Genomic DNA, 26,450 nt, shown 5'->3' on the forward strand with positions numbered 1-26,450 from the left:
CCACAGAGCAATTAAATAGGAGTGGCTTGAGTCACACTTGAAAAGAAATGCATATTTCTATGACCGTTATCTTTGTGATGATGTTATCTGAATACCTTCTGACTGACTCTCTGCCTTGAATGCTTTTCTTGTGTTTAAATGGAGCATTTATCACTGTACTATGTTGGGCTTTTATAAGCTTTTTCATTGAAGTATCACCTGCTTAACTCAAATCTGTGAAAAGTATGGGAAATGAGATTGAGACCGATGAAGTGTGAGGCACCAACATTGTGTGTAATGTGGTGCTCATTCCCTGGTACTAGCTATTGTTGGAAAGAAGAAGTTCAAATAACCTGAAGCCAAGGCATCTTGGAATGAGGCTGACAGTTCAGCAAAACCCAGTATTGGAGTAAAATACACAAAACTAGTGGTGAACCATTCATAGAACTAATGGTGAAACACATAGAACTAATGGTAAATCATACATGAAACTAATGGTGAAGCATATGTAGAACTAACGGTAAATCATTCATAGAACTAATGGTGAAGCATACATAGAACTAACGGTAAATCATTCATAGAACTAATGGTGAAGCATACATAGAACTAAAGGTCAATCATTCATAGAACTAATGGTGAAGCATATGTAGAACTAACAGTAAATCATTCATAGAACTAATGGTGAAACATACGTAGAACTAAAGGTCAATCATTCATAGAACTAATGGTGAAGAATCCATAGAACTAACAGTAAAGCATACCAAACTTTTCCTGCCCCCAAATCTCAAACTGTTCCTTTCTGTTCTATTATTGCATCTTCACTTGCCACCTTCAAAGCACAACTTATTCCAGTATTTAAGCTTGTATAGCATTTATGTGTGAAATATTTTCCTCTGTACTGGAAGACGTTCATACTGACAATATTTGTAAGCATTCTAGTGTTTGTTCCATGCTTCTACAACGCCTCACAACAAACACATGGCATACACCCTGTCTCGCTTCTGGCGGCTATTTTCTCAACCTCATGAAAATGTCACTGTTATTTTCCTAACTATCTGTCAATGTTTTGCTTCTTTATATGTGTCTGTTTGGAAAACATTTTGTCTCATATTTTTCACACAAATATCTTTCTGACATTCAGTGTGATTATTGATGGTTATTGCTATGTGTATATATCTGTACTGTAAGTTACAGTCCCACATATAGTGTTCAGTACCAAAATATCCTGTGAAGAGTTATCTGTCTTAGCCATGCCATTATCCTTCAAATGGTGTATCATTGACCTTCAGATGCTATACCAGTGACTTTCAGCAACCCATGTCTGGCAGAGCATTGTACCAGATGCTATACCATTGACTTTCAGCAACCCATGTCTGGCTGATCTGTGTACCAGATGGTGTACCATTGACCTTCAGCAATATGACCTGTGTTCCAGATGTATATGACTGGTTCTTTATTACTTCCTTTTGTTTTTGTGATACTGCAGTATCATACATCCTTGTCAATATCCATCAATATATTGGGTACAGATAGTGGACTGTCATCTGTGAACTACAAGATAGGGTTTTACTGACTGTGCTTCGTATTTCAGAGAGCAGTCGGCACCTGTCAGCTTCCAAGGAGTCTCTCATTTCCCCAGCCTCTCCTGCCTCTAATGGTGGCGTATACTGTGTAAGTAACCATGTTGTTGCGAACGTAACTCCCATACTTTAGCATGGAGTTTCAGTCATTGTATTGTTCAGATTACTTTGTTCAAAAGAACCCAGTCTTGGCTACGTATTTCAGTTACCAACACCTTGTTATTCAGGTCAGTATTGCTGTCTCTTAAATTATCAGGATTGAAGACCTTTTGACTGACTCCTTCCAGACATTAAAATTTATGGATACTAAATCTCTTTGTCTATACAATGGGTCTGTCGTCAAGTTCAAAGGCGATAAATTCCTTCATTTGCACGAATATACAATGTATGTTATTCACAAATGTCCATGAAAGAAGTATGTTGCTCACCTCTATTGTCTTTCCTCCCAAGCCGGAGCTGCTGGATACAGTGGCTCTCAACCTGCATCGCATCGACAAGGACGTCCAGCGATGTGACCGCAACTACTGGTACTTCACCCATGAGAACCTGGAGAAGCTGAGAAACATCATGTGCACGTACGTTGAACATAGATTGAACAGTTTACAGACATTGGAATGTTTGAAAGTTATTGAAATGTATTGGATATTGGTGTGCTGTATGTGCGATTGTCTCAGAGTAGGCCTGATAGCATGAATGGCTGATGATGATTGTTGTTGTTGCTGCTGCTGCTGCTGCTGCTGCTGCTGCTGCTGCTGCTGCTACTGCTACTCCTCCATGTGCATGTTTGGCTTTGTTACGACTGATTTGTTTCCTACTGTTATCTAACTGGGATATTGCTGCAAACCAATAACCAATAACCATGACAATAACCAGGAAATGTGTCCAAGTGCTTATCTTCTTCCTTTGCTTGCAGGTACGTGTGGCAGCACCTGGAGGTGGGCTATGTGCAGGGCATGTGTGACCTAGTGGCGCCACTTCTGGTTATCCTGGATGATGGTCAGTATAGAAAACAGAACCCTTCAACACTAAATGTTTCACTCACAATCCTTACATCTTATGAAGGGGCTAGATTCATGAGTTTATTGTATTCTAATCATATTTACTTCAGAGAATAAGTACTAGTTAGTTCTTTTATTAAATCAAAATTTTAGCCCTTGACTGCGAGACTCATTCTTCTTGCCAGTGTCTTTGCTGCCAGTCTCTGTGCTTTTTGTGCAATGGTAGTCCACCTCATTCCGTTATGTTTTGTACTTATAGAGGCATTAACATACAGCTGCTTCTGTGAGCTGATGAAGAGGATGTCCTCCAATTTCCCCCATGGAGGTGCAATGGACACACACTTCGCCAACATGCGTTCCCTCATACAGGTGAGATTGTTATCTCTGAGGCCAACAGCTCTTTGCCAACATACACTCCCTCATACAGGTGAGATTGTTGTCTCAGGTAATGACAGCACTTCGCCAACATGTGCTCCCTTATACAGGTGTGATAGTGTCTCAGGTGCTAATAGCCCCTCGCCAACAGGTGCTCGCTCATACAGGTGAGATAGTTGTCTCAGGTAACAACAGCACTTCGCCAACATGTGTTCCCTTATACATATGACGATAGTTGTCTCAGGTGCTAATAGCCCCTCGCCAACAGGGGCTTACTCATACAGGTGAGATAGTTGTCTCAGGTGCTAACAGCGCCTTGCCAACATGGGTTCCCTCATACAGGTGAGATAGTTCTCCCAGGTGCTAACAGCTAACATGCGTAACTATTTGGAACTGTGTCACTGCCTAGGCTCCTGTATTCATTCCTGTGCTGGCAAGAGTTAATCCAGCGTCATATTTTAGAGCAATGTTTACATTGTTGACAATCTGACTCACTCAAACCTATCCTATCCCACAGATCCTGGACTCAGAATTGTTTGAACACATGCACCAACACGGAGACTACACACACTTTTACTTCTGCTACCGATGGTTCCTCCTTGACTTCAAGAGAGGTTTGTTTCCTTTCATCTATGTTTGAGGCAATTGTACTCAGATTCTACTGTCTTCAAGTCATCTTTGAAAAACTGATTTAAGCAGAAGGTATTCTGATCTTCTTTATACAATATACTATTAGTTACTTAGTGTTTTGAAAGGGTATATTGGACTGTGAGACTGTGTAAATTCTTTATTTCCTAAGGCGCAGAATTGGACAAATTTATCTTAAGGGCATTTAAAGTCACCGGCATCTTATCCTTGATTGGTTATATTCTCAATTTGAAGTTTGGTTTTGACCTGACATATTCCCTCAGGGGTTCTTGGTTTGGAAATAGATGTCTCTATTGAGGACACAGAACCACATGATGGCACTGCCTCTATTGTTGCCATTCAGAAATGGATGTTTGGCTTCCTGTTTTCATGAAAATAAATTGATTATGTTGTTCGGTTTGGGAGAAGTTCACCAGAAGGGGCATCTTGTAGACAGATGTTTTAGATGTTTGAGAGTGAATGGTGTGATTAGAAATGGCTGAAACGTGCGTGTTACAGAGCTGGTGTACGAGGACGTGTTCTCGGTCTGGGAAATCATCTGGGCAGCCAAACACATCAGCTCCACCCACTTCGTGTTGTTCATCGCGCTGGCACTCGTCCAGTACTACAGAGACATCATCTTGGACAACAACATGGACTTCACAGACATCATCAAGTTCTTCAATGGTGAGATAACAAGTTCATCTGGTTTGTAAATGAAGGAATGATGTTTATGTGCATTCATTAATAGCAAGCAAGCAAGTTCTGAAATGCTGAAAGACCATTTGGTCTAATTTTGTGAAAGGACTTAATTCCTAAAATATTAATGGTTTTCTTTCAGAAATGGCAGAGAGACATAATGCAAAGCAGGTGTTGAAGATATCCCGGGAGTTGGTATTGCGACTACAGACTCTGATAGAAAACAAGTAGATCTACATCTGTGGACCCTCAGCTCCTTGTCAGACTACACTACCCTAACCTGAAGACCCACCAACTGTGCATCCACAAATCCATTCTTGTTGTAGCGACATGATCAAATGTCTCTCTGACATTGTTGAAATTGTTAACCTTAAAAGGATTGTCAAATAGACTGACCGACTTGTTTGAGAGATGTCATCACTTCCATGCAGACATGAGTTATTCTGGTTTGGCCAGCCGTTATTAATGGCGCCAGTTGGAATCAGATTCCCAAATGGACGGGATTGGTTCAGCTCTACCTCAAATGTTAAACAGGAATTGTTGAACTCTGTAACAGCTATCCGTTGGTGGCTTAACATGTATGTAGGTGCTGAGGAAGTGTTGCTGCACCTGTCATGTATTTTTGAGTCAGGGTTGTGTACTTGTCAGTCATCAACCAATGGCTTCTGGCAGAATCAAAAGGGTTCTACCAGTAATGTGCTAGGCGATATCATGATACCATATACAAGAATGAAATAGCTGAGCATATACATTTAAGAACTAAAGTTTTAGTTGAATCCATTGAATCATTGACAAGTTAGGATGTGTCAAGAAAGTGAGAAAGTGATATTGTGTCGGAGAGGTGAGAATGTGCCGACATGTCTGACAAGAGAGGATGTGCTGATTTGTCAGACAAGGGTCTGGTGTAGCCATGTAAGATTATGTGTGCAGGCATCTACAGTATGAATCTTATCACGTAGAAAAGTCTTTTGACTATAAGTTGAATAATTCAAACATACACAGACATTCCAATTCAAACCTTCGTTAGTGGTCATTCAGCACTGACTGCAATGCCTGTGTAGCGATCTCTGAATGGTTCTGTAATCCTCCAAGGATCTCTTCAAGACATGAATATTGGATGGGCTATGTCCTCCTCCCCCAGCACTGTACATTTACTGTTAGTATCATGATGCATCTATATTCATATTTACATTACATCGTAATCTTGTGATGCTTTCACACATGTCCAAATGTGGAGGTGCTTGAATGCATGACCACACCAGCAGGTGCTTGAATGCATGTCCAAGCAGGGCCATGTGAGGAACATGAATCTCTTGGGGAAGTTCACTTGGTAGTGTGACCCAGGTTTAGTCCCAGAGGAGATTTAAGCATCTGCACTAAATAGCCAGCAAGTTTGACTTGTCATATAGACGTGTGTACTTGTACATTAGAGATGTCACTGTTTAAATCTAATTGTTTCTTGTTGATAGGACTAGCTGAGTAAGAATTTGTACTAGTGAGTAGATTATTCCTGAGTCTTAATGCAAATCAATTATGCTAAATCAGTTTTATGTGATGATTTAGAAAGAGCAACGAGAGGTGTGAACATTTATGACAATGGCAATAACGTGTTCTTTGATTGCCTGAAGCTGTCCTCCACCAAGTACCCTTCAGTGTACAGGGCAGTTGTTGGCAGGGACTGTGAGGTAGTTGTGTAGTCGTGTGTAGTTTGTTCCTTTACTTGTGAGATTGGTAGACATGTGCCAAAATTTAATTGGATATTACCCACCCCCCCACCCCCCCAGTGTTCAAATGGACTCTACCAATCCGTTTACATTAATGTGCAGGGGCATTTTGCAAAGAGATTATTTCATTCTCATCAAATATGATATCATATATGTACACCTGAAGAAAATCTATTTACTATTTCATTGTTTAATTGTTTCGGGTTTTTTCTATGGCATTAATCTGAGTGCACAATTTCATCAATATCAAAGTGTGTAACTACTGGGAGAGATATGTCTCAGATTGCCAAAGTACTTGTGAAAAGAATGGGTTGCCTCCCTTAGGTCTATCTGGATCTACCATAGGCTTATTGGTTGCACCAATGTGGTGAACATACATCTTATCCTATTTTGAGTTATCTCCCCACAACAATCACATCACGATATGCATGATGACATGGCTGTGGCCACATCGTATTTCATACACACAGTTCATATGTTTCCAATTTGTGTGTACAAATATAGGGCAGTGATCAGTATGCTGGGTAGATCATGTTCAGTAGCACTTAACAATGCATACAGTTCCATCCAAAGAAACACCATTATCACCCTACATGTCCTCCATGTCCTATCAGATAGCAGTATTTGTATTACACAGTTTATGAATCTGGCTATAAGAAAGCAGTGCTTATATATCACACAGTTAATAAAGAACTCTATTAGAGAGTACTGCTTACATCACACAGTTTATGAATCTGGCCATAAGAAAGCAGTGCTTGTATCACACAGTTTATAAACAAGTTTATCAGAGAGTAGTGCTTGTATCATACAGTTTATGAATCTGGCTATAAGAAAGCAGTGCTTATATATCACACAGTTAATAAAGAACTCTATTAGAGAGTACTGCTTACATCACACAGTTTATGAATCTGGCTATAAGAAAGCAGTGCTTGTATCACACAGTTTATAAACAAGTTTATCAGAGAGTAGTGCTTGTATCATACAGTTTATGAATCTGGCTATAAGAAAGCAGTGCTTATATATCACACAGTTAATAAAGAACTCTATTAGAGAGTACTGCTTACATCACACAGTTTATGAATCTGGCTATAAGAAAGCAGTGCTTGTATCACACAGTTTATAAACAAGTTTATCAGAGAGTAGTGCTTGTATCATACAGTTTATGAATCTGGCTATAAGAAAGCAGTGCTTGGATCACTAAGTTTATAAACAAGTCTATCAGAGAATAGTGCTTGTATGACATAGTTTATGAATCTTCCTATAAGAAAGGAGTGCTTATATGTCACAGTTTATAAAGAAGTCTATCAGAGAGTACTGCTTACATCACATGGTTTATGAATCTGGCTATAAGAAAGTAGTGCTAGTATACTTGCTCTTTTTATTTCATTGCTTTAGAGAGTATGTGATTCACAAACAAGGTATTGGGATACCTCTCATCCACCAGTCTTGGTGGTGTTCACACATGACATCATATTGTTGAGTTATCGTTTCACACTGTATTGTTTCAAGGTCACAGAGGATCTTACATTGTATGTATATATTGTGTATACTGTGAGATCTACAACCCTTTATTATGACAAGCATATTGCAGCATTTTTCTGTCTCACTGGTTTTATAGTGCAATGCACAAAGTGCACATGCTCTAGGTTTAACCTTGCTCTCCGCTTATATTAATACCTTAAACAACACACAGGACTCTTCAATGATTGCTCTCAAAGCTTGTTCACTGTCTAATTGTCCAGTTTTGTATGTTATCATTTTAATAGGAATAGAAGTGGCACTGTGTAGTTGATACTATTGGCATGGAACAAACTGTCTTGTGTTTTCACAGAAATAGTGTCAACACAAGATGTGATATAGTAACTTGTGACTGAGGTCATGTGACCGAGCTGACCATATCCCACCGACCTTCAAGTGGTCAGTGAACAAAGCCAGTCTATGTTGTGTACAGAAATGTTTTGTTTCACGAACAATGTCATCAACATGTTTGGTTACGACTTTCCAACCAGTTTTGCATTTAACTGACCTTGAAATGTCAGCAGTTCATTTCACGCATACATTCCTATATCTAATATTGATTATTTATCTTTGTTTAGTTGTTTTTGTTTTATTTTACATCTTTTTCTTACCTATGTATACATATATTTATACACTGAGTTTCAATCCCAACATATATTGGTTTGGGAAAATGGTGATGTTCTTGTCGTTTTAATTTTGAAATCAAAATATTATTTGTGATTGAATGTCAAATGTTCTCTTAAATCCCAAGTCACCATTTGCAAATTTAGACAAAATATGCAGTGCTGTGTTCTTTACAACTAGTTTTGTCTAGTACCTTCACAAGTCTGTGTTATATACAAGCTGTTATGTGTTGTAGATAGATCAATGGCCGATATATTTTACTTCCAGATTGAATAAATATATATATTTTGAACCCTAGATGTAAATAGATGTGATATATGTAATTACGCTACAAGTTGATTGTACAGGCTAGAACAGTGAACACAATCATGTATTTATTAGTTACTAACTGCCCAGTGGTGCACTGATGGTAGTGTGTTGTCAGGTAGATAGCGGGACAAAGTGGTAAGTGTTAGAGTCAGAATGGTTTTGTGTTCATTTTAAGCACTAAGAGGTATGAAAATGGTACAGAATGGAACAGCAAGTTCACTTGTCTCTTATTCGGTTCCTTGGTAGTATTTTTGTATGTTTAAGACATACAAATATCATTTCAATGTTCATCATGAGAACAGTGTAAAGGTTTAGTAAACACCTCTGAATATTTTATTATAACATCATAGCAGTAATTTTGTTTTGCTAAAATGATTCTATGAAAATTTTAACAGGCATCATCATTCTTATTAAAAAAAATAATTTTATTTCTAAAACATTCAATTTAATGTTGGTTTTCTAAAATGGCGTGTTTAGACATTAAGAGGATTCCTAAAGGTTTGTTCTTTTGTGTTGGTTGATAGCATCAGAAAGTAACCACTGTGCATTGTTTGATTGCTGGATATACTGAAAGAATCAGAAAGTAACCGTTGCACATTGTTTATAATTACTGGATGAACTGGTAGAATCTGAAACTAACAGATGAACATTGTTTGATTTCTGGATGTACTGATAGAATCATAAAGTAACCAATGCACATTGTTTGATTTCTGAATGAACTGGTAAAATCAGAAAGTAATCACTGTGCACTGTTTGATTTCTGGGTGTTAGTGAGTACTTGATACCTTGCAGTTTCTACTGGGGCACATTCTGTAAGCCAGAGATCTCAGGTTTTCACATTTCTGAGCGAAGTTCCCGAGACTTGCAATATTTCTAGAGCAAACCTTCCTACTAACGCACTTACAGTCCTTCTTTAAACATGAAAATCTTTGTACGGAAACCAAGAGAACCTCTCCAGTCTAATTACCTGTGAAATCAAGAGATATAAAACTGAAGGCTCAACATTTCTTATGCCTTAGAAAAGTTAATCTCTTTGGCTGTTAAGTTTATTTTAGTTCGTAAAGGTAAAAGAATACTGATTGAACAGAAACTAACTGAAACCTTTATGAGTGACGTTTGTTTTGTGGTTGCAGCTTCAATATAAGTTTAGGAACACAACATATCCCTGCACCTTTAGACAGTTCCCTGCTGCATTCAGTGAGAGTGGGTAGCCAACTTTTTCAGGTGCCAGGTTACCATAGTAGTGACCAGGTTTGGTTTTCAGATGCATACAATTTGTGAGGGACAATTCTGACAATGTGACGTGACATGTTACCAACATCCGTCTCATTCGGTTATGGTTGAACTAAGTCCACAGAAACAGGTATTACAGGTCAGTAATAGCTGTTTTTTATGGCATCATGATCTGGTTCCATACTTGTCTGACCAGCAGTTTTCGACTTCTACTAATGGTAGAAGTAAGGACCATGTTGGATTACTTGTAGATAACTCTTGCATCAGTTATTTCCAGGGGCCAACTCTCAGCTGGTTGTCAGGACAACCACAAGGACCAGGTGATGATGGTGGCGATGTAATCTATAATATTGTACTTTTCATAATCACCCTAAAATGTACGATGCCTAGAGGTAGCCTAGTGGTTAAAGCATTCGCTCATCATACCGAAGACCCAGTTTCAATTCCCAACAATGGCACAATGTATGAAGCCCATTTCTAGTGTCACTCAGTTATAATGATGAAACCAGCAAGGAATGTGATTTTTGGTTTATCGACTGGTCTCAGTTCCTTCTTGATCATTGTTTTTGTTTGGTGAGACCAAATGTTTCAAGGTCCTTATATATAGGCAAACTATTCATATAGCCAGTCACTGACTTTGGTGCCATAATCTTACCGGACAAACATCATAGGTGCCCAATTTGGTCCCTTGTTCCTTTCAAGTTGAAGAAGTAGATTACCTCCCCAGACTGATGCTGTGGCAACTGCTCGCAAATCACTCCAAGGGTGCAGGGTTATGCTGATGATATCAAACCCCAGTTTCCCTGGATGTGATTTCTCATCAGCTTCTAGAAATGATTGCTATGTTCCTTCCGATAGCTTCAAATGAAATGTAGTAAACAGAATCCAGAATTGAAACCTCACATGATTTATGTAATTTGAAACTGCACACATTCTCAGTAGACCCATGAAGTAAGATTGTGGTTGACCCTAGTCTGGAAGATATAACTATATTATTTCCCTATGAGTGCTGTGATATATATGTATATTGGTATAAAGTCACGGGGTTGTCCAGTAAGGTTTCAATACATGGAAGGCAATGCTAGTGCTGTTGGCCCAATGACATCGTTGAACATTGTATGTGATGTACTTAAGCACCTGCCAAGAAGTGTACACCATGTACTGTGTCTGTGTGACATTGTTGTGTTCATTTGTTGTTTTGTTGATTTGTGAAATATGTCAATAAATATATAAGTTACATTCTCTGTGGTATGTTTGCGCTGAACTGATCCGGAAGAGGACAAGAAGATTGTTTGGAGGGAACTTATGTCTTAGTGCTGACAATCCTCGGTTAGAATTACAACTAGTCTCTGAAATGAACATTTTTTGCAGAAAAAAAGCTTAAAAGTAAAAACCTATAATGAATAGGAGCCATATAATCTAGACCTGCCACATTTTCAAGACTTGTGTAGGTTTTCTTGGATATATTTGCTTCAGGGTCTGAATGACAGAAAAAAAGTCCTGAGTCAGCAATGCTGTTTGTGGTGTTGAATCATCAAATGTGACTGTTTAGCTATGGATACCATTTTTCTGGTGTTCGCATTACTAACGATAACCACGAGTCTGTTGTGGAAGTTGCCACGTTACACTTCCGTCTGAAAACATCTGAATACACTAGCTTCCAGACAAATTATGACTCTAAAGAGAAGCAATTATTATAAATGCACACACGTGTTTAGAAAGTAATTAAATTGAACATATGTTACCTTTTTAGTAAAGTACATTCTCATTTCAACTGAGGGAGGGGACTCCTATCCTGGAGCCGAACCCTCACTTCATCGCCATCACATTCAGTCAGCGATCTAACCCACTCAGCGATCTATCCCACAGCGTCTTCCACAAAAATGGAATATTGATGTCTGGTAATCTAGCTCATTAGCCCTTATGATAAACTTTTGATAACAGTGTATCAACCCCTGCCTGACACACGCACAGAATCGTGATACAGATACATTCCTCAACCATGATGTTCAGTTCATCAGAAAACATTTCATAGGATCAGGAATCTTCATCAAATGTTCAGGTTTCGATTTGTTAATACACACTGATTCACATAAAAGCCACTTTCGTTTTATTCCATGAAAGCTGTCAACTGGTTAGAGTAAATTGTAAGATTTTATGAGGATTTTCCCATCCTAAGCCTAGTACATTCCCTAAATCTGCACACTGTCCCATTTTTGGACGCTCTTTTGGAGTGTAAAAAATTGTAGCAAGAATTATTTACAGGAACAAATGACTCCTCATTCCATTTATTGGTTGCCAAAAGAAACCAGCTCACAAAATTTGAAGACAATCTATGCCTAAATGGGTTATTTAGGAGATAAACATCATGTGTTGGCCTATTTCCGGGTGTTATTGAGTATTTGAAGCACGGGAATGTTTCATTTCAAACCTCCGGCTGAAACATTCCCGTGCTTCAAATACTCAATAACACCCGGAAATAGGCCAACACATGATGTTTATCGACATTGTAAACACAAAAGTAAACAAAAGGGTTTTACTGTCTGCACTCGTTTACATCGAGTACGGGTACAGCAGTGAAGTGTCATCAGCAGGCCGTTTCAGCTGGTTCCCATGGTAACGTCTGGAGTTGCTCATTTGTGACGTCATTCTGACTTTAACAATATGTTTTCACAATATGATTTGAATGACGTCACCACTGTTGATGACGCAACAAAACAATTGTTTACGTGTCAACACGCAGTGAATAGTCCTGCAGTTTCCGGGAATCTAATACCATTTGATCATGTTTTCAGACCAATCAGATTACAGAACACGGTGACTTTTGGTTTACAATGTGATCGTAAGTCACTAAGGTAACCTTAGCGATATGTTGAAAAATGGGACATAAGGTTAACTTAATGAAAGGTTCACCTTGTCCGTAATTTAGTGATATGAATTAATGACCTTAACAGCGAGGCAAGCCCCACGGACACGATTATGCGCTGAGGAGAAGCGTCTTCACGCCGTTGACGTTCATTTCCGAGTGTGGCTGCAGTCACGAAGTGGTTCTGCTTAGTTGCAATGGAGTGAAACATCCCTTTCCGCTGTGTGGTGGATTGCTGTCGACCACCAGCAGGTGGTTGAGAAGAAAACACATCTGCAACCAGTTTCAAGCGTGTGTATGGAACTGGGTGATCCTACCTCGTCAAACGACACCTGTGCCACTGAGGTGACTTGTTTCCGTTCAGTGACTTCAATCTTCAATAGTAATTATTGTGCCTTCTCGTAACGATTTCATCACAATACATCTAAACTGGTGTTCAACATCTTGGCCATAACTGCACGCCTTTTTCGTTCATCATGAAAGTCCTGAATAGTTTACCCCCATCACTGTCTACCGGGACTTGTTTCAAAGCTGTCATCTATGTTTTCCTGTCCAGTCAAACTGGTGACAGCTGTATGAGCCACTACAACACCCGTATCACCATATGGGTATAACTATATATACATACATATACAGTCAAAAGTACTGATGCAAAGTGCTGTTTGAACAGGCTAGCAGCATGGAGGTACGTCAGTACAACTCCTACGGACGGGATGTCGGTCCTCCGGGCACTATGCTGTTGTGTTTCAGAGTTTGAGTCAAACATGGTGTTGGTGTATTAAAGACCCATGTTTTTCGCTGTTTTGACAGTGTATCATTTCACTCAAACCCAATGAATATTTAATCGGTTGCTTTACTGCATGTTCTATGTCGTTTAAAGTGTCCATTCAGCACACAAACGTTACACTTACCTTAGAGTATACATGACGTCACCACGTGTTAAGTTTACATATAACTATGAAATTTTAAAGTGTTATCATACTTTCTGCTTGCAGTATATATCTTTCAGCTATGGAGTATGGGGTTCCTGTCAGCCCTCGTGCATGTGGATCTGTTATTACGATCTGACACAATGTCATAACAAGTTCTCGGTAATAGTCCCTGAACTGATTGAAATTATGTCGGGGTTCTCATCATGCACGAGCCTCATGTATCGCTGGACATGGTTACTATAATTATCTTTGCATTGCTTGTTTCAATTGTTTTGTTATTACAACTTTCATGTTTCAGGACACACATGTATCGCGTTCATTATTCACATTTCAGTGTTTCCGCTCCACAAACCAGATAATCTATTGGGGTTTTTTTCAGATTTCAATGTTCGTTCATTTGGATGTTTGCGTTTCATCCTTCTGTTCGTACACCTGTGCTTCCTAACGAACATTGGAACGCCAGCCCAGTTCTCAGGTTTGATGAAAAGGTTTACTGCGTGATTGGGAAGATTTCGTCATATGTTGAACGTAATGTTAATTAGAGTCTTGTTGCTATTTGTCACGATAATCGCCATTACTGTTTGGTCAACGTATCATGTCAGTTTTTGGAAAACAAGCACACCGGCCTTTAAAGTGATTTATCCCACGGACGACGGTGATGCTTGTAACTGGGGACAATCATCTGATAAATTCTCACGTAAAGACAGCATGCACAGCTACAATGTTAGCTCCAACGGAAGTGACGTCATCGTCTTTGTGAGAATTCAGAAGACTGGAAGTACGACTTTTGCAAGTCATATGGCATATGACCTAGACGTCACACCATGGTGCCGATGTGATGGTGAGGTTAAAGCTAAGTGTGCATGTTATCAAGCGTGGAAGTCGAATGTCCTGTTTAAACGGGAGAGACGTGAGCATCCATGCCAAGTCCATGCCGACTGGACCCATCTGCATGACTGTGTCGAGGATGCCATGAACAAACGTAGTGGTCGGAAAATCAAACGAAGGTAAGATCATCACTAAATAGACAACAAACAGACCTGGAACATTTACCATTAATCAGACACGCTCTGAGCTCTGTCTTTACTGTCTACAAGAGCGTGTGGTTTGACGTGTTGTTTATTGGCTCTGTTAATGATTATGTAAGTAACACACCCTTGTGTTTCAACAAAGCCGAAAACATCATTCAAAACCTTCATCACATCCGGCTTTCCCATATAGCAGACATGCAACCACAAAACCAAAACACTCAGTCACAAACTCTATACTACACTCTGTGGTAGTCTGCCAGCTTCTTTGAAGTCTTTGATTTTAGAATCACGCCCAGGACCCAGGTTCGATTTCCCTTATGATATTGCAGCAATATTGCTAAAAAGCGGTGCAGTTACTCACTCATCGGTACGGAACAATAGGTCAAGGCTGACTCCTTATCATTGGTCGTTCTGAGTGGACATGCCACCCAATCGAAAGCCACGTTTATAAGACGTCTGGCTGAAGAAAAGAGTATCGAGCACAATGTTGAAGCTACTGAACATTATTGAATCATGTATGCGTGGAGGTAGCTGACTCCAAAAACTAGGTCCTGCTGTTACTGAATGAACCGTTTCAGTGATTAGACAGACATGCATTGTTCAGTATAAAACTCCACCATGGAGACCTCTTGTTGACTGTTGTTACGATTAAACATTTGCCGTGACAAAAGGTAGAAGATATCCCCCCAGAACCTGCAAAATATAACACTGATAAGTCAAAAGTATTTGATATTTTGTATTGAGCAGACGGCAAGATACAAAGATTCACAACAGAGGTTTCATGTACAATGCAACTGAGTCAAATCTAAAGTAATGGGTCACAAATATAACATCAACTCACCAAAGGCTGCTTTGAGAGTGAGAAACGGTAATGCTGAATGTAACGTGGCGAGCGGTCAGGCAGCAGTCGTAGGTCAAGCGTTGACAAAAGCAGGCAGGTTGATGTTAGCCGAATAATGTGCTCCAAGTAATCCGTGTGTGTCCGTGCGTCAACAAACCAACCAGCCTTCATATACACAGTCACTGATTCCTGAATATTCCACCGAAGCATGGACCCTTCGCCATGCTTTGAGATCGACAATAAACACACCAAAGGGAGGTAACTCTAAAGCACTACCTTAAAGGCTTACCGCCAAAATCTTAATAGCACTGAACTTTATGATACGACATGTGACCCATAATAACTATCCCTCAAAACTCTAAACATTGTGTCCCAATAATAATAATCACTTAATCAATAATACAATTTAAAGAAAATACACTCTCGTAACACTGTGCTGTACAGAGTAAAGAATCTTCAACTGGATCTTGGATGGCGGCAGCTGGAGTCATGGTTTGAGGACGTGACGTATGTCATCTTGGATGCTCTTATGGCCATACGGATTGAGTACTGAAGATTATTTTGCCTTAGAAAGGTTAATATTACACAAAAGGCAGGTGCAGTATGGGGGATGTAATTTAGACATCATCAGTCCATGGGTAGGACACGTGAGGACGGACCACCACATACGCAGTCTGAAGTTTATGGTCAGTGAAGTGCTTTAAAATATGTATGTAATACTTGTATTTGTTTTACTGTGTTTTCTTGATTGCAGACACCTGTATGTTACCATGCTGAGGGATCCGTTGCCACGTTACCTAAGCGAATGGAATCACGTTGCCAGGGGGGCGACTTGGATTGTCCCTCTTCTGTGTAATGGACGTTCCCCGACGACTGAGGAGCTCCCAAGGTGTTTCGACGGTGACTGGAAAAACGTTACCCTGCAGGAGTTCATGGACTGCCAATCAAATTTAGCTGTGAACAGACAGACCCGGATGTTGGCAAACCTGAGCATTGTAGACTGCTACAACACTTCCGCTTCTGGTTGGACTTACGACGAAAGACAGTACCGCATGCTGACAAGCGCAAAAGAAAATCTTAAGAACATGGCGTTCTTTGGTTTAACCGAGTATCAGGAACTGTCTCAAATCCTTTTCGAGAATACGTTTAATATAGGATTTACTGCTAAATTTAAGACAAAGCATCATTCATCTACATTCACTCTCAGTGAGGACGATCGCAACAAAATCTTCTACATGAACAGATTTGATGTAATGCTTTACGATTATGCCAAAGACATATTTTTTCAAAGACTGAAATATCTTGATGCGACATCGTCGCAGCCACGTCTAAGTAGTTTACTACGTAAGGGAACTTAGTCAGGAAGCCAGACTCGCTGATGTGCATGTGTTGGTAACCGGTCACGTCTGTCACCTGTTCGCAGTGTCGGGATTGTCGGGATCAAAAGCTAAATTCAAATTTCAAAAAGAGACTAAGTTAAAGAAATTAAAGCGTCCCTCCCTAATTAGTCTATTTTTTCGTTATTTGGGTTGCGGCGTTCGTAAAAAAATCATTCTAATTCTATGTCTAACTGGGTGTTTTCCAAGAACAATTGCCAAGTGAGTGAGTGATCTGCAACTCTCTCTGGATGACGAGGAATCAAAATTGTTATTGTCAGAGTATAACGTGTCTCTTTCTAAAACTTTTTAAAATGTGTCTTCCGTCCACCTTTACCTTGGTGATTCGTCACCACTCGGCCCTTGACGACCTGGTCACGGATGTGACTTGGCAAACAGAATATAAATATGTAACATTTGCCACATTACATACACGTGTATTGACGTTTTTTCCTCAGGTCATTGAAAAACGAAAATTCATGACAAATATGTGTTTCTTCTTGGCATATTTATTAATCTGTCTGTGCATGAAAGAGTGTATAACACCATTTTTCATGTAGAGACAGACAGTCTTTCAAAACTGTTGTGATAAATCATTACTTGTTTTATACAGGCACCGACTCAGATGAGTGTTGCATATCGTCATAATAAGACTTATGAAATATGACTACAAAAACCTCACTAATATAACCTAGGTGGTGGGTTGGCTAAGAAACTCGAAACAGCCGTCGAGACTGGTGAAAAACATCGCTGGAATTTGCTACTTAGAGATGTATCTAAAATTATGAGTTTACCCATGACTGTATAACTGTGATGAACACGTGAGTGGAACAAACTCTTTACGGCAGCTTATCATTTCTCTGGTCTGAAATACAATATATTTAAAAAGTCTGCGCCTTGTGTAAGTGAAGTGATGCCTTTGAACGTTATTCACATGGAGCACATATGTTCCCCTCGTGACTAATGATCTATAATCCGTACATACATACCTCGTGTATACATACAACATCACCCTCATACCCCTTGCCATTCTTCTCCTGAAAAGGCAAACACCGGACAACATGTAAAACAAAGCATTTGCCAACAACAGATACGCAATCCAAATTCAAATTCTTCTCAAATATGTGATCACTCGTCGTAAATAGGAATTCAAACGATATCAACACATATTTAATCAATACGATCATATAATCAAAAGGGAGGAGAGATAGCCCAGTGGTTAAAGAGTTCACTCGTCACGCCCATGCCTCGGGTTCGGTTTTCCACATGGGTACAATATTAAAATACTTTTAATGTCCACCGAGGTGATAGTGCTGAAATATTGCTAAAAGCGGCGCAAAAATATACTCATTTAATCATTTAGGAACTTTAAGCTGACAACATAAATCGTGATTCTGATGCATACCGAAATCTCCTAATTTCACGGACTCGAAACTCGACCAGTATCGTTCCGTGCTGCCCCTTTGTCAAAACGCCCTGATCTGTCCAGGGCTAAGTCAAGTACTTCCAACTCACATCCCTTCAGAGACAAAACGATTTGGTTTGGTTTGTTGTTTAAAGCCGCACTCAGCAATATTCTAGCATTATGGCGGCGGTCTGTACATAATCGATTCTGGGACGGACAATCCAGTGATCAACAGCACGTGCATCAATCAAGTCACTCTACGATGGCATGTCAACCAAGTCAGGGAGCCTGACTAACCGATCCCGTTATTCGCCTCTTACAAGCATGGGTTACTGACGACCAGTTCTAACCCGGATATTCACGGGTGAGGTATATATATTACAGTATATAGGTATATTTCGTGAAGCGGAAGTGCAGCAGTCGCTGACACAACAGTTTCAACTGTTAGTGACAATAAGTTATGTTGAAATTGTAAACCACATCGTAGATTAAGTGAAATTTCATGAAATGACTGCAAGATATTGATTGTTGTTACATAAAATGATTCGAAATGGCGGGCCATCTTAATCATTTCACGAAATGACTGATTTCACAATCTGACTGTATCATATAGATACGGTTGTGAGGGGAATAGTGTCAACAGACTGTAAATGGAAACCCTGGTTGTCAAGGGGAGCCATGGTTGACCAATGGATGGAGACATGATGACAAAAGCCTGACACCTGTTGTAATAGGGACCACTTCCCGCCAGTTAAAATCGACATCATCAAACGTTAAAAATAGAGCTGGTTTTGAAACTGCCGTCATCGCCGCATGTGAGATGCTGTTGTACTGGTTCGCCACACCAGTTGTTGAGTGGATCAACAGCTGAACTTTCAGTATCTGCACGTTATGCTTCAACATCCTCGATTTTTTCGTGTGTCTTTCAAGTCTTGCCATTGGCAGTCGCAACTATATGGCGACGTGACCAAGATTCCAGCGTACTGGCGTCGTCGTAGACGATGACCACAGCAAAAATAAGCTGGTTTCCGGAGCACTGAAACCGAGAAGAAACGTCATGGAAACCAACATTTCCAGTTGGTTTCCAGGGAGTTTCCAATAGTTTCATTGTGGTTTCCATGCAACTGAAACTGCACCATTTCAGGATGGTTTCCAGTTCGTTTCATTACCCACTCCTCCAAGCGGGATCCAGTTGGTTTCCATGTACGAGTTTATTGTAGGTTTCAACCTGGTTTCCATGTATGAGTTTATTGTAGGTTTCAACCTGGTTTCCATGTATGAGTTTATTGTAGGTTTCAACCTGGTTTCCATGTATGAGTTTATTGCAGGTTTCAACCTGGTTTCCATGTATGAGTTTACTGTAGGTTTCAACCTGGTTTCCATGTATGAGTTTCTTGCAGGTTTCAACCTGGTTTCCATGTATGAGTTTACTGTAGGTTTCAACCCGGTTTCCGTGTTGTAGTTTCCAACCTAGTTTAATACCTAGTTTCCCTGAACTGAAACTTGCTCGTGTCAGCCCTTTACACGGTCCTCCGGAAAAGATGTTGTTTCATGTCTCACATGTAGCAAATCAGGTACTTTATACAATTGCATAAAGGTAAAAGGCTTCAGGATGACAAACAACAGAATAAAACACAACTTCATTAAAAGTTTATTTATATTCAACAATATGTAAACAAATAATATTCGGAATATTCAAGTTAGTAAATGAAACAAAAGCAAGGGAATAATTAGCAGTGAGTACAGAATATTTTTCTTAAACACACTGTAGACAAGCCCATATCACTTGGCTTCCTAGTTTGAAAAATGTTAGCTCTTTTCCCAAGAGAGGAAGAACTGTGTGCTTCTTCTCCTCCGGCCAGTCAATCGTTTCACAGCCTTCCTGCTTTCCAGCTTCTGAAATTTAGAAAACAAACTATCAGTACAAACAAGCATTCGTCTACGATATCCATGGCTAGAGAAAAGAAAACTGTCAAACATCGCTTGAGGTGAAATACACTGAACCCCATGTCCGATAAGCGAAGAGATCAAAAAGTATAAACTGAGCATTTGACATCAAAAGTTTCAATCGCAGAACAGCTTATTGATATATGATAGAGTGCAGAGACATGAAGAAATTCGCCTTTGAAAGCCATAATTTATTTTCTGAGTGTTACTTACAATGCACATTACGAGTATAGAACTACGATTTATCCGTTATTGTGAAATGACATGTTTTCTTAACCAATAATGTGGAGTCATTCAGGCAGACAAGCTATGAATATGGGGTCACAAGCATACGCTGCAGCACAATGTGCTGCATAATATTTAAAACCTTTTAAGCTGTATTTTTCAAAGGATAAATTGCACATTTTAAACAGAGTTCACTTTGAAATTCCTTGAATGTACATAGAAAGAATCCAAATTAACTTGATATTTTAAAGGTTTCCTTAAATGTTTTAATCCCTGCAAGATGTAAAATGACTAGAATATGTTTACTTACTCTGAACTTTTTGCCGTTCTTTGCATACAAGCCGTGGGCCTCTGATTTCCCACACCTTCATAAGTGATCCATCTTGTTCATCCAAACCCATCAAAAAGCTTCTGAAAGGAGACATGTGCATGATGCACAACTATAAGTGAAATATGTTTCCAGTTGGAGGTTACAAGAATAATTACATGCGCCATGCATTTTTACTGATTCCTAGGATTTACATTATTTGGTTATGCTGTGTTTACATTATGTACTGGACGGTTCAGGTTATACATACCTTTTATATGTCAAAATGAGTTGGTCCTAGCTGCCTTCTTCAGTTTTACCAACACTGCCCTCCTTTATGCTGGAAACGTAGAAATGCATCGATTAAAAAAAAGTCAGGAACTTGTCATATTGCACTCTTGATAACAATAAAGTGTCGAATAAAAAGAATAAATATCAATTTGCGTGTAGAATATGCTAGATGAAAAGAATCCAGGTCAGCAAATTCATATACTATTTTGGGTTGGCAATCCATCATTGTATACCCATATATTCTTTATATCAAAAACTCTTCGTAACCTTTTCTGTGGGACTAACACAATCCACATTTCTTCATTCAGAGTTCGTTACATCTTGATATGATAAGCATAACACTACTTACATCAGATGGCAAATCTCAATTATCTCATAAATCAATGATACAAAAATCTTCAATATTAGTTTGAAAACATTGTGAAATTTCAATTTTGAAATCTGGTCAGAGAATCCCTAACCCATCAATGCAAAATGACACACTATCCCCGACTACATTGTTTTCAAACGTGCAAAGGGAGTAGTGCACTTTACCGGGCGCGCTTTTTCCGATTTTTTTCGCTGTGCTGGCGGGACTCGAACGCTCTCAGCAGGGGTCGTGGGATTCTAATTAGACTAATTAGCGGACACGCTACCTCGGGACCACCGGTGCGATCACAGTTAGTTAGTGCTCGTTTAACGGGTCATTACCCCACCTGCTCTGCGCATGCGCAGTGAATGAAAACAAACTATTATGGTTTGTTTTCATTTACTGCGCATGCGCAGAGCTAGGCCCCGCCTACCCATTCATCAAAGCGAGAAGCCACACCTAGGCATTGTTTTCAAGATGTTGTGCAGCCAATCCAGCGAAGCTATGATATACGATGACGTTTATCGTTTGACTTTCGATTCGTGGATGGATATATGGATATAATCGCATCTAAGGTTTGCCAACCCTAACCTTTACTCACTAACCCTAAGGATCTAGAAGGGGGGGTCCCTAACCCTAAAGATCTAGAAGGGGGGTCCCTAACCCTAAGGATCTAGAAGGGGGGATCCCTAACCCTAAGGATCTAGAAGGGGGGTGTCCCTAACCCTAAGGATCTAGAAGGGGGGGGGTCCCTAACCCTAAGGATCTAGAAGCGGGGGTCCCTAACCCTAAGGATCTAGAAGTGGGGTCCCTAACCCTAAGGATCTAGAAGGGGGGTCCCTAACCCTAAGGATACATCAGCGCGGTAAAGTGAGACAGTTCAGTAGCTCTACAGCGCGCTCATTAGCGAGCGCTCAGCAGTCCCGGGTCGCGCGCCCGGTAAACTGCACTCTAGCCCGTGCAAATATCAAAAGCAATATGAAAAGGATTTCTTAAATAAATATTCGTATTTATAAATACGTTTGAAGTTATTTTGAGTCGTAACAAGCACATCAGCAATAATATACTAGAGATATTTGTGATTTTATTTTTTTCTTGCAAAGATAATTTCTCATTCATTAACACATTGAACCATTTTAATCGTGTGTGAGCTGATCCAAATCAGAGTAATATTGAGTTCTTGAATTAACCGAGTGCTGAGCGAAGGAAGCCATACATCTCTCTTGCTAAGAATTCGACACGCATTTGTTTACCGAGGTCCATCAAGTCTAAAATTTCATATGTATTGTAGTAGTTACTTATTTACGTTAAACATTACGAATAACATGTGCTATTGCTTATTTCAAGAAAATAACACTGTACCTGACCAGATCGTGGAATGTTCCTTTTCTCCCGCTGCGATCGACGACTGCTGCTGTTCTCAATTTTTACACGTATCCGAATCTCCAAAGCTTCTATTGTAAATCTCATTGCCAGTCTCTTGAATCAGATAACACGGGCAAACGTAGGAATACTGCACTGTGTTGACTTCCTTGTCGTCGTTACTGGACATACCGGGTGAGAACTGCTTTCAACATAGTCGTCTCAAAAGAACTTGGGATCAAGCGACAAAATGGCGGCAACTGTGCGTAGGGGCATTGTGGGTAATAAGAAATACCTGATCCTTTTTCGATTGGCAGGCACGAAATCCTTCTCTGACCCAATTTGGATGTGATTTTAAGACAAAGACTGAAAACGACCTCTTCAGTACATAAAACTGTTGCTTTTATAAAATGTCACGAGTTCGCGTGCCCATGGATTACCGGTTCATTACTTCCGGTTTTGTCTGTCAACACCTGACTCAGGTAAGTTCTATTGTTTTTACAGCTAGCTAATTTTGATAATAGGCGCCTGTTAAGTGGGGACTGCCCCAGTGAAGCCGACACACGAACCCCGACACACTAATGACCTGACACTGATTAGTTGTCAAGTATTTGAACTCAGTGTCAAAGTATGCCAACTATAAATGCTTTTAACGCTGAACTTTACGCGCTGCCTCATTTTATTGTATAATTCACGTATATTCTGCATAAATATCATCATGTAAGTACCGAACTGACAATTGTTTTAATGACTTATACTAATCTTCCTAAATGCTTATACTCTTTCACATTCCCAGGAGTTGGCAGTCTATAGCATGTTTTTTTATATATATTGCATCATTTACCTTTTAATTATTAATTTATATCTGAACTATTGCTATGGCTAAGGTGGCTTTAATTTTATCTATTTTTATACAATATTTTACTGAAAGGAATACAAGTCCGTACACAACTCAATGATCCAATAAGTTATAATTAATATATAATAAAAGTTTGAGCAATGTTTCTATGCAGAGTCAACTCATCTTTTATTCTTGTATATAGAGATCACTGTTTTATTATTTCTTTTCAGATAAAGAAAGAGTCTGATCCTCAATTTGACAAAGCAGACAACCGAAACCTGGACTTGTCCCATTCATCCCAATCTAGAGAAACGGAACTAAGTGTGCCTCGCGCACATAGCTGGGCAAAGGTCATTTATAGTCATTCGTCCTTTCACCATTTGTATGTTTAGTACGGTTATTGTAAAGTTTGTGTGCATGGTAGTTGGAATATGATGCTTCATTACATTACGAATAAACAAAAATGTGAAGGAAAAAAGTGTATAGTTTGTTCTTGTATCATCAGTTTGAAGCCACATTTATTATTGTAATATCCACAGAATGATGCGTCAACAATTTAGTTTTGTTGTCGTGTTCATCTAAGCAATGAAACGAATCTACTATTCCTTCCCCAGGCACATTCAGACTGAATTATAACACCTCGTGAAAGCTAAGTTTCAGTCAGGAATGGAAACCAACACATGACCATAGCTTCGTGTCAGTTTCCATCACCGGAGCTTAGATATCAACACATATTTAATCAATACGATCATATAATCAAAAGGGAGGAGAGATAGCCCAGTGGTTAAAGAGTTCACTCGTCACGCCCATGCCTCGGGTTCGGTTTTCCACATGGGTACAATATTAAAATACTTTTAATGTCCACCGAGGTGATAGTGCTGAAATATTGCTAAAAGCGGCGCAAAAATATACTCATTTAATCATTTAGGAACTTTAAGCTGACAACATAAATCGTGATTCTGATGCATACCGAAATCTCCTAATTTCACGGACTCGAAACTCGACCAGTATCGTTCCGTGCTGCCCCTTTGTCAAAACGCCCTGATCTGTCCAGGGCTAAGTCAAGTACTTCCAACTCACATCCCTTCAGAGACAAAACGATTTGGTTTGGTTTGTTGTTTAAAGCCGCACTCAGCAATATTCTAGCATTATGGCGGCGGTCTGTACATAATCGATTCTGGGACGGACAATCCAGTGATCAACAGCACGTGCATCAATCAAGTCACTCTACGATGGCATGTCAACCAAGTCAGGGAGCCTGACTAACCGATCCCGTTATTCGCCTCTTACAAGCATGGGTTACTGACGACCAGTTCTAACCCGGATATTCACGGGTGAGGTATATATATTACAGTATATAGGTATATTTCGTGAAGCGGAAGTGCAGCAGTCGCTGACACAACAGTTTCAACTGTTAGTGACAATAAGTTATGTTGAAATTGTAAACCACATCGTAGATTAAGTGAAATTTCATGAAATGACTGCAAGATATTGATTGTTGTTACATAAAATGATTCGAAATGGCGGGCCATCTTAATCATTTCACGAAATGACTGATTTCACAATCTGACTGTATCATATAGATACGGTTGTGAGGGGAATAGTGTCAACAGACTGTAAATGGAAACCCTGGTTGTCAAGGGGAGCCATGGTTGACCAATGGATGGAGACATGATGACAAAAGCCTGACACCTGTTGTAATAGGGACCACTTCCCGCCAGTTAAAATCGACATCATCAAACGTTAAAAATAGAGCTGGTTTTGAAACTGCCGTCATCGCCGCATGTGAGATGCTGTTGTACTGGTTCGCCACACCAGTTGTTGAGTGGATCAACAGCTGAACTTTCAGTATCTGCACGTTATGCTTCAACATCCTCGATTTTTTCGTGTGTCTTTCAAGTCTTGCCATTGGCAGTCGCAACTATATGGCGACGTGACCAAGATTCCAGCGTACTGGCGTCGTCGTAGACGATGACATGACGTTTTCTCTCTTCTTGAAGCCGTTGACATGTTCGGTGTTCCCTTGTTCTCATCGTAAGAAAACATTATGTGGCCCATCATCCTCAGTCTGGATGTAGGAGGGTGCCATATCACAGCTTGAGTGTACACCTCAGCATGCCTGGATATACAGTGTATCAGAACCTCAGCATGCTTGGGTGTACAGTGTATCAGAACCTCAGCATGCCTAGGTGTTCAGTGTATCAGAACCTCAGCATTCTTGGGTGTACAGTGTATCAGAACCTCAGCATGCCTAGGTGTTCAGTGTATCAGAACCTAAGCATGCTTGGGTATACGGTGTATCAGAACCTAAGCATGCCTGGGTGTACAGTGTATCAGAACCTCAGCATGCCTGGGTATACAGTGTATCAGAACCTCAGCATGCCTGGGTGTACAGTGTGTCACAACCTCAGCATGCCTGGACGTACAATCTAACCAGACCAGACAATCCAAAGAAAAGAGCCGATTTTTAGTTACAAACTATAATTAGATAATTAGATATGGTGAATTATGGTGTAGGGAGCAGGTGATCTAAACATTTTACTGAACCTTCACATTGGCCAGTTTTAAATTTAGTCCGTCCGTCAGAAATCTAGAATAGACGGGCAAATCTACTGGAAGCACCCGTGAATTTTGTTCCCTCTGCGTGAGTGAGTGAGTGAGTTTAGTTTTACGCCGCACCCAGCAATGTATCAGCTATATGGCGGCGGTCTGAAAATAATCGACTCTGGACCACACAATCCAGTGATCAACAACATGAGCATCGGTCTGCACAATTGGGAACCGATGACATGTGTCAACCAAGTCAGCGAGACTGACCACCCGATCCCGTTAGCTGTCTCTTATGACATGCATAGTCGCCTTTTATGGCAAACTTGGGTTGCTGAAGGCCTATTACTGAAGGACTTTTACATGTCTTGTTTTCTCTTGATGACAGAGCGATATCCTTGCCCACGGAACATGGCTAGAATCAGCTGCGGCCAAGATGTTGATCATGGAGTGGACGTCAACGA

At 39.9% G+C, this 26,450-nt stretch overlaps 2 protein-coding genes across 9 annotated transcripts in view; both read left to right on the forward strand.

Moving 5' to 3' along the window:
• LOC137293095 (small G protein signaling modulator 1-like) overlaps nucleotides 1-5,029 on the forward strand; it is a 48,730-nt gene extending 43,701 nt beyond the window's left edge. For 7 of the 8 annotated variants that reach the window (XM_067823882.1, XM_067823886.1, XM_067823883.1 and 4 more), the window contains exons 17-23: nucleotides 1,571-1,650; nucleotides 2,010-2,134; nucleotides 2,473-2,555; nucleotides 2,817-2,926; nucleotides 3,450-3,546; nucleotides 4,079-4,246; nucleotides 4,401-4,569. In XM_067823882.1, the coding sequence (XP_067679983.1) occupies nucleotides 1,571-1,650; nucleotides 2,010-2,134; nucleotides 2,473-2,555; nucleotides 2,817-2,926; nucleotides 3,450-3,546; nucleotides 4,079-4,246; nucleotides 4,401-4,489 (752 nt within the window). In that variant the 3' untranslated portion in view covers nucleotides 4,490-4,569. Of the gene's footprint in view, nucleotides 1-1,570; nucleotides 1,651-2,009; nucleotides 2,135-2,472; nucleotides 2,556-2,816; nucleotides 2,927-3,449; nucleotides 3,547-4,078; nucleotides 4,247-4,400 lie in introns of all 8 variants that reach the window. The other variant, XM_067823889.1, reaches the window with a different exon arrangement.
• Nucleotides 5,030-13,995: 8,966 nt separating this feature from the next.
• Nucleotides 13,996-16,694, forward strand: LOC137273395 (heparan-sulfate 6-O-sulfotransferase 3-B-like). The gene is made up of 2 exons (XM_067806048.1): nucleotides 13,996-14,471; nucleotides 16,091-16,694. The coding sequence occupies exons 1-2, from the start codon at nucleotides 13,996-13,998 to the stop codon at nucleotides 16,692-16,694; spliced, it is 1,080 nt and encodes a 359-aa protein (XP_067662149.1).
• Nucleotides 16,695-26,450: the final 9,756 nt, after the last annotated feature.

The sequence above is a fragment of the Haliotis asinina genome, chromosome 1 (genome assembly GCF_037392515.1).
Source record: "Haliotis asinina isolate JCU_RB_2024 chromosome 1, JCU_Hal_asi_v2, whole genome shotgun sequence".
Classification (NCBI taxonomy): Eukaryota; Metazoa; Mollusca; class Gastropoda; order Lepetellida; family Haliotidae; genus Haliotis; species Haliotis asinina.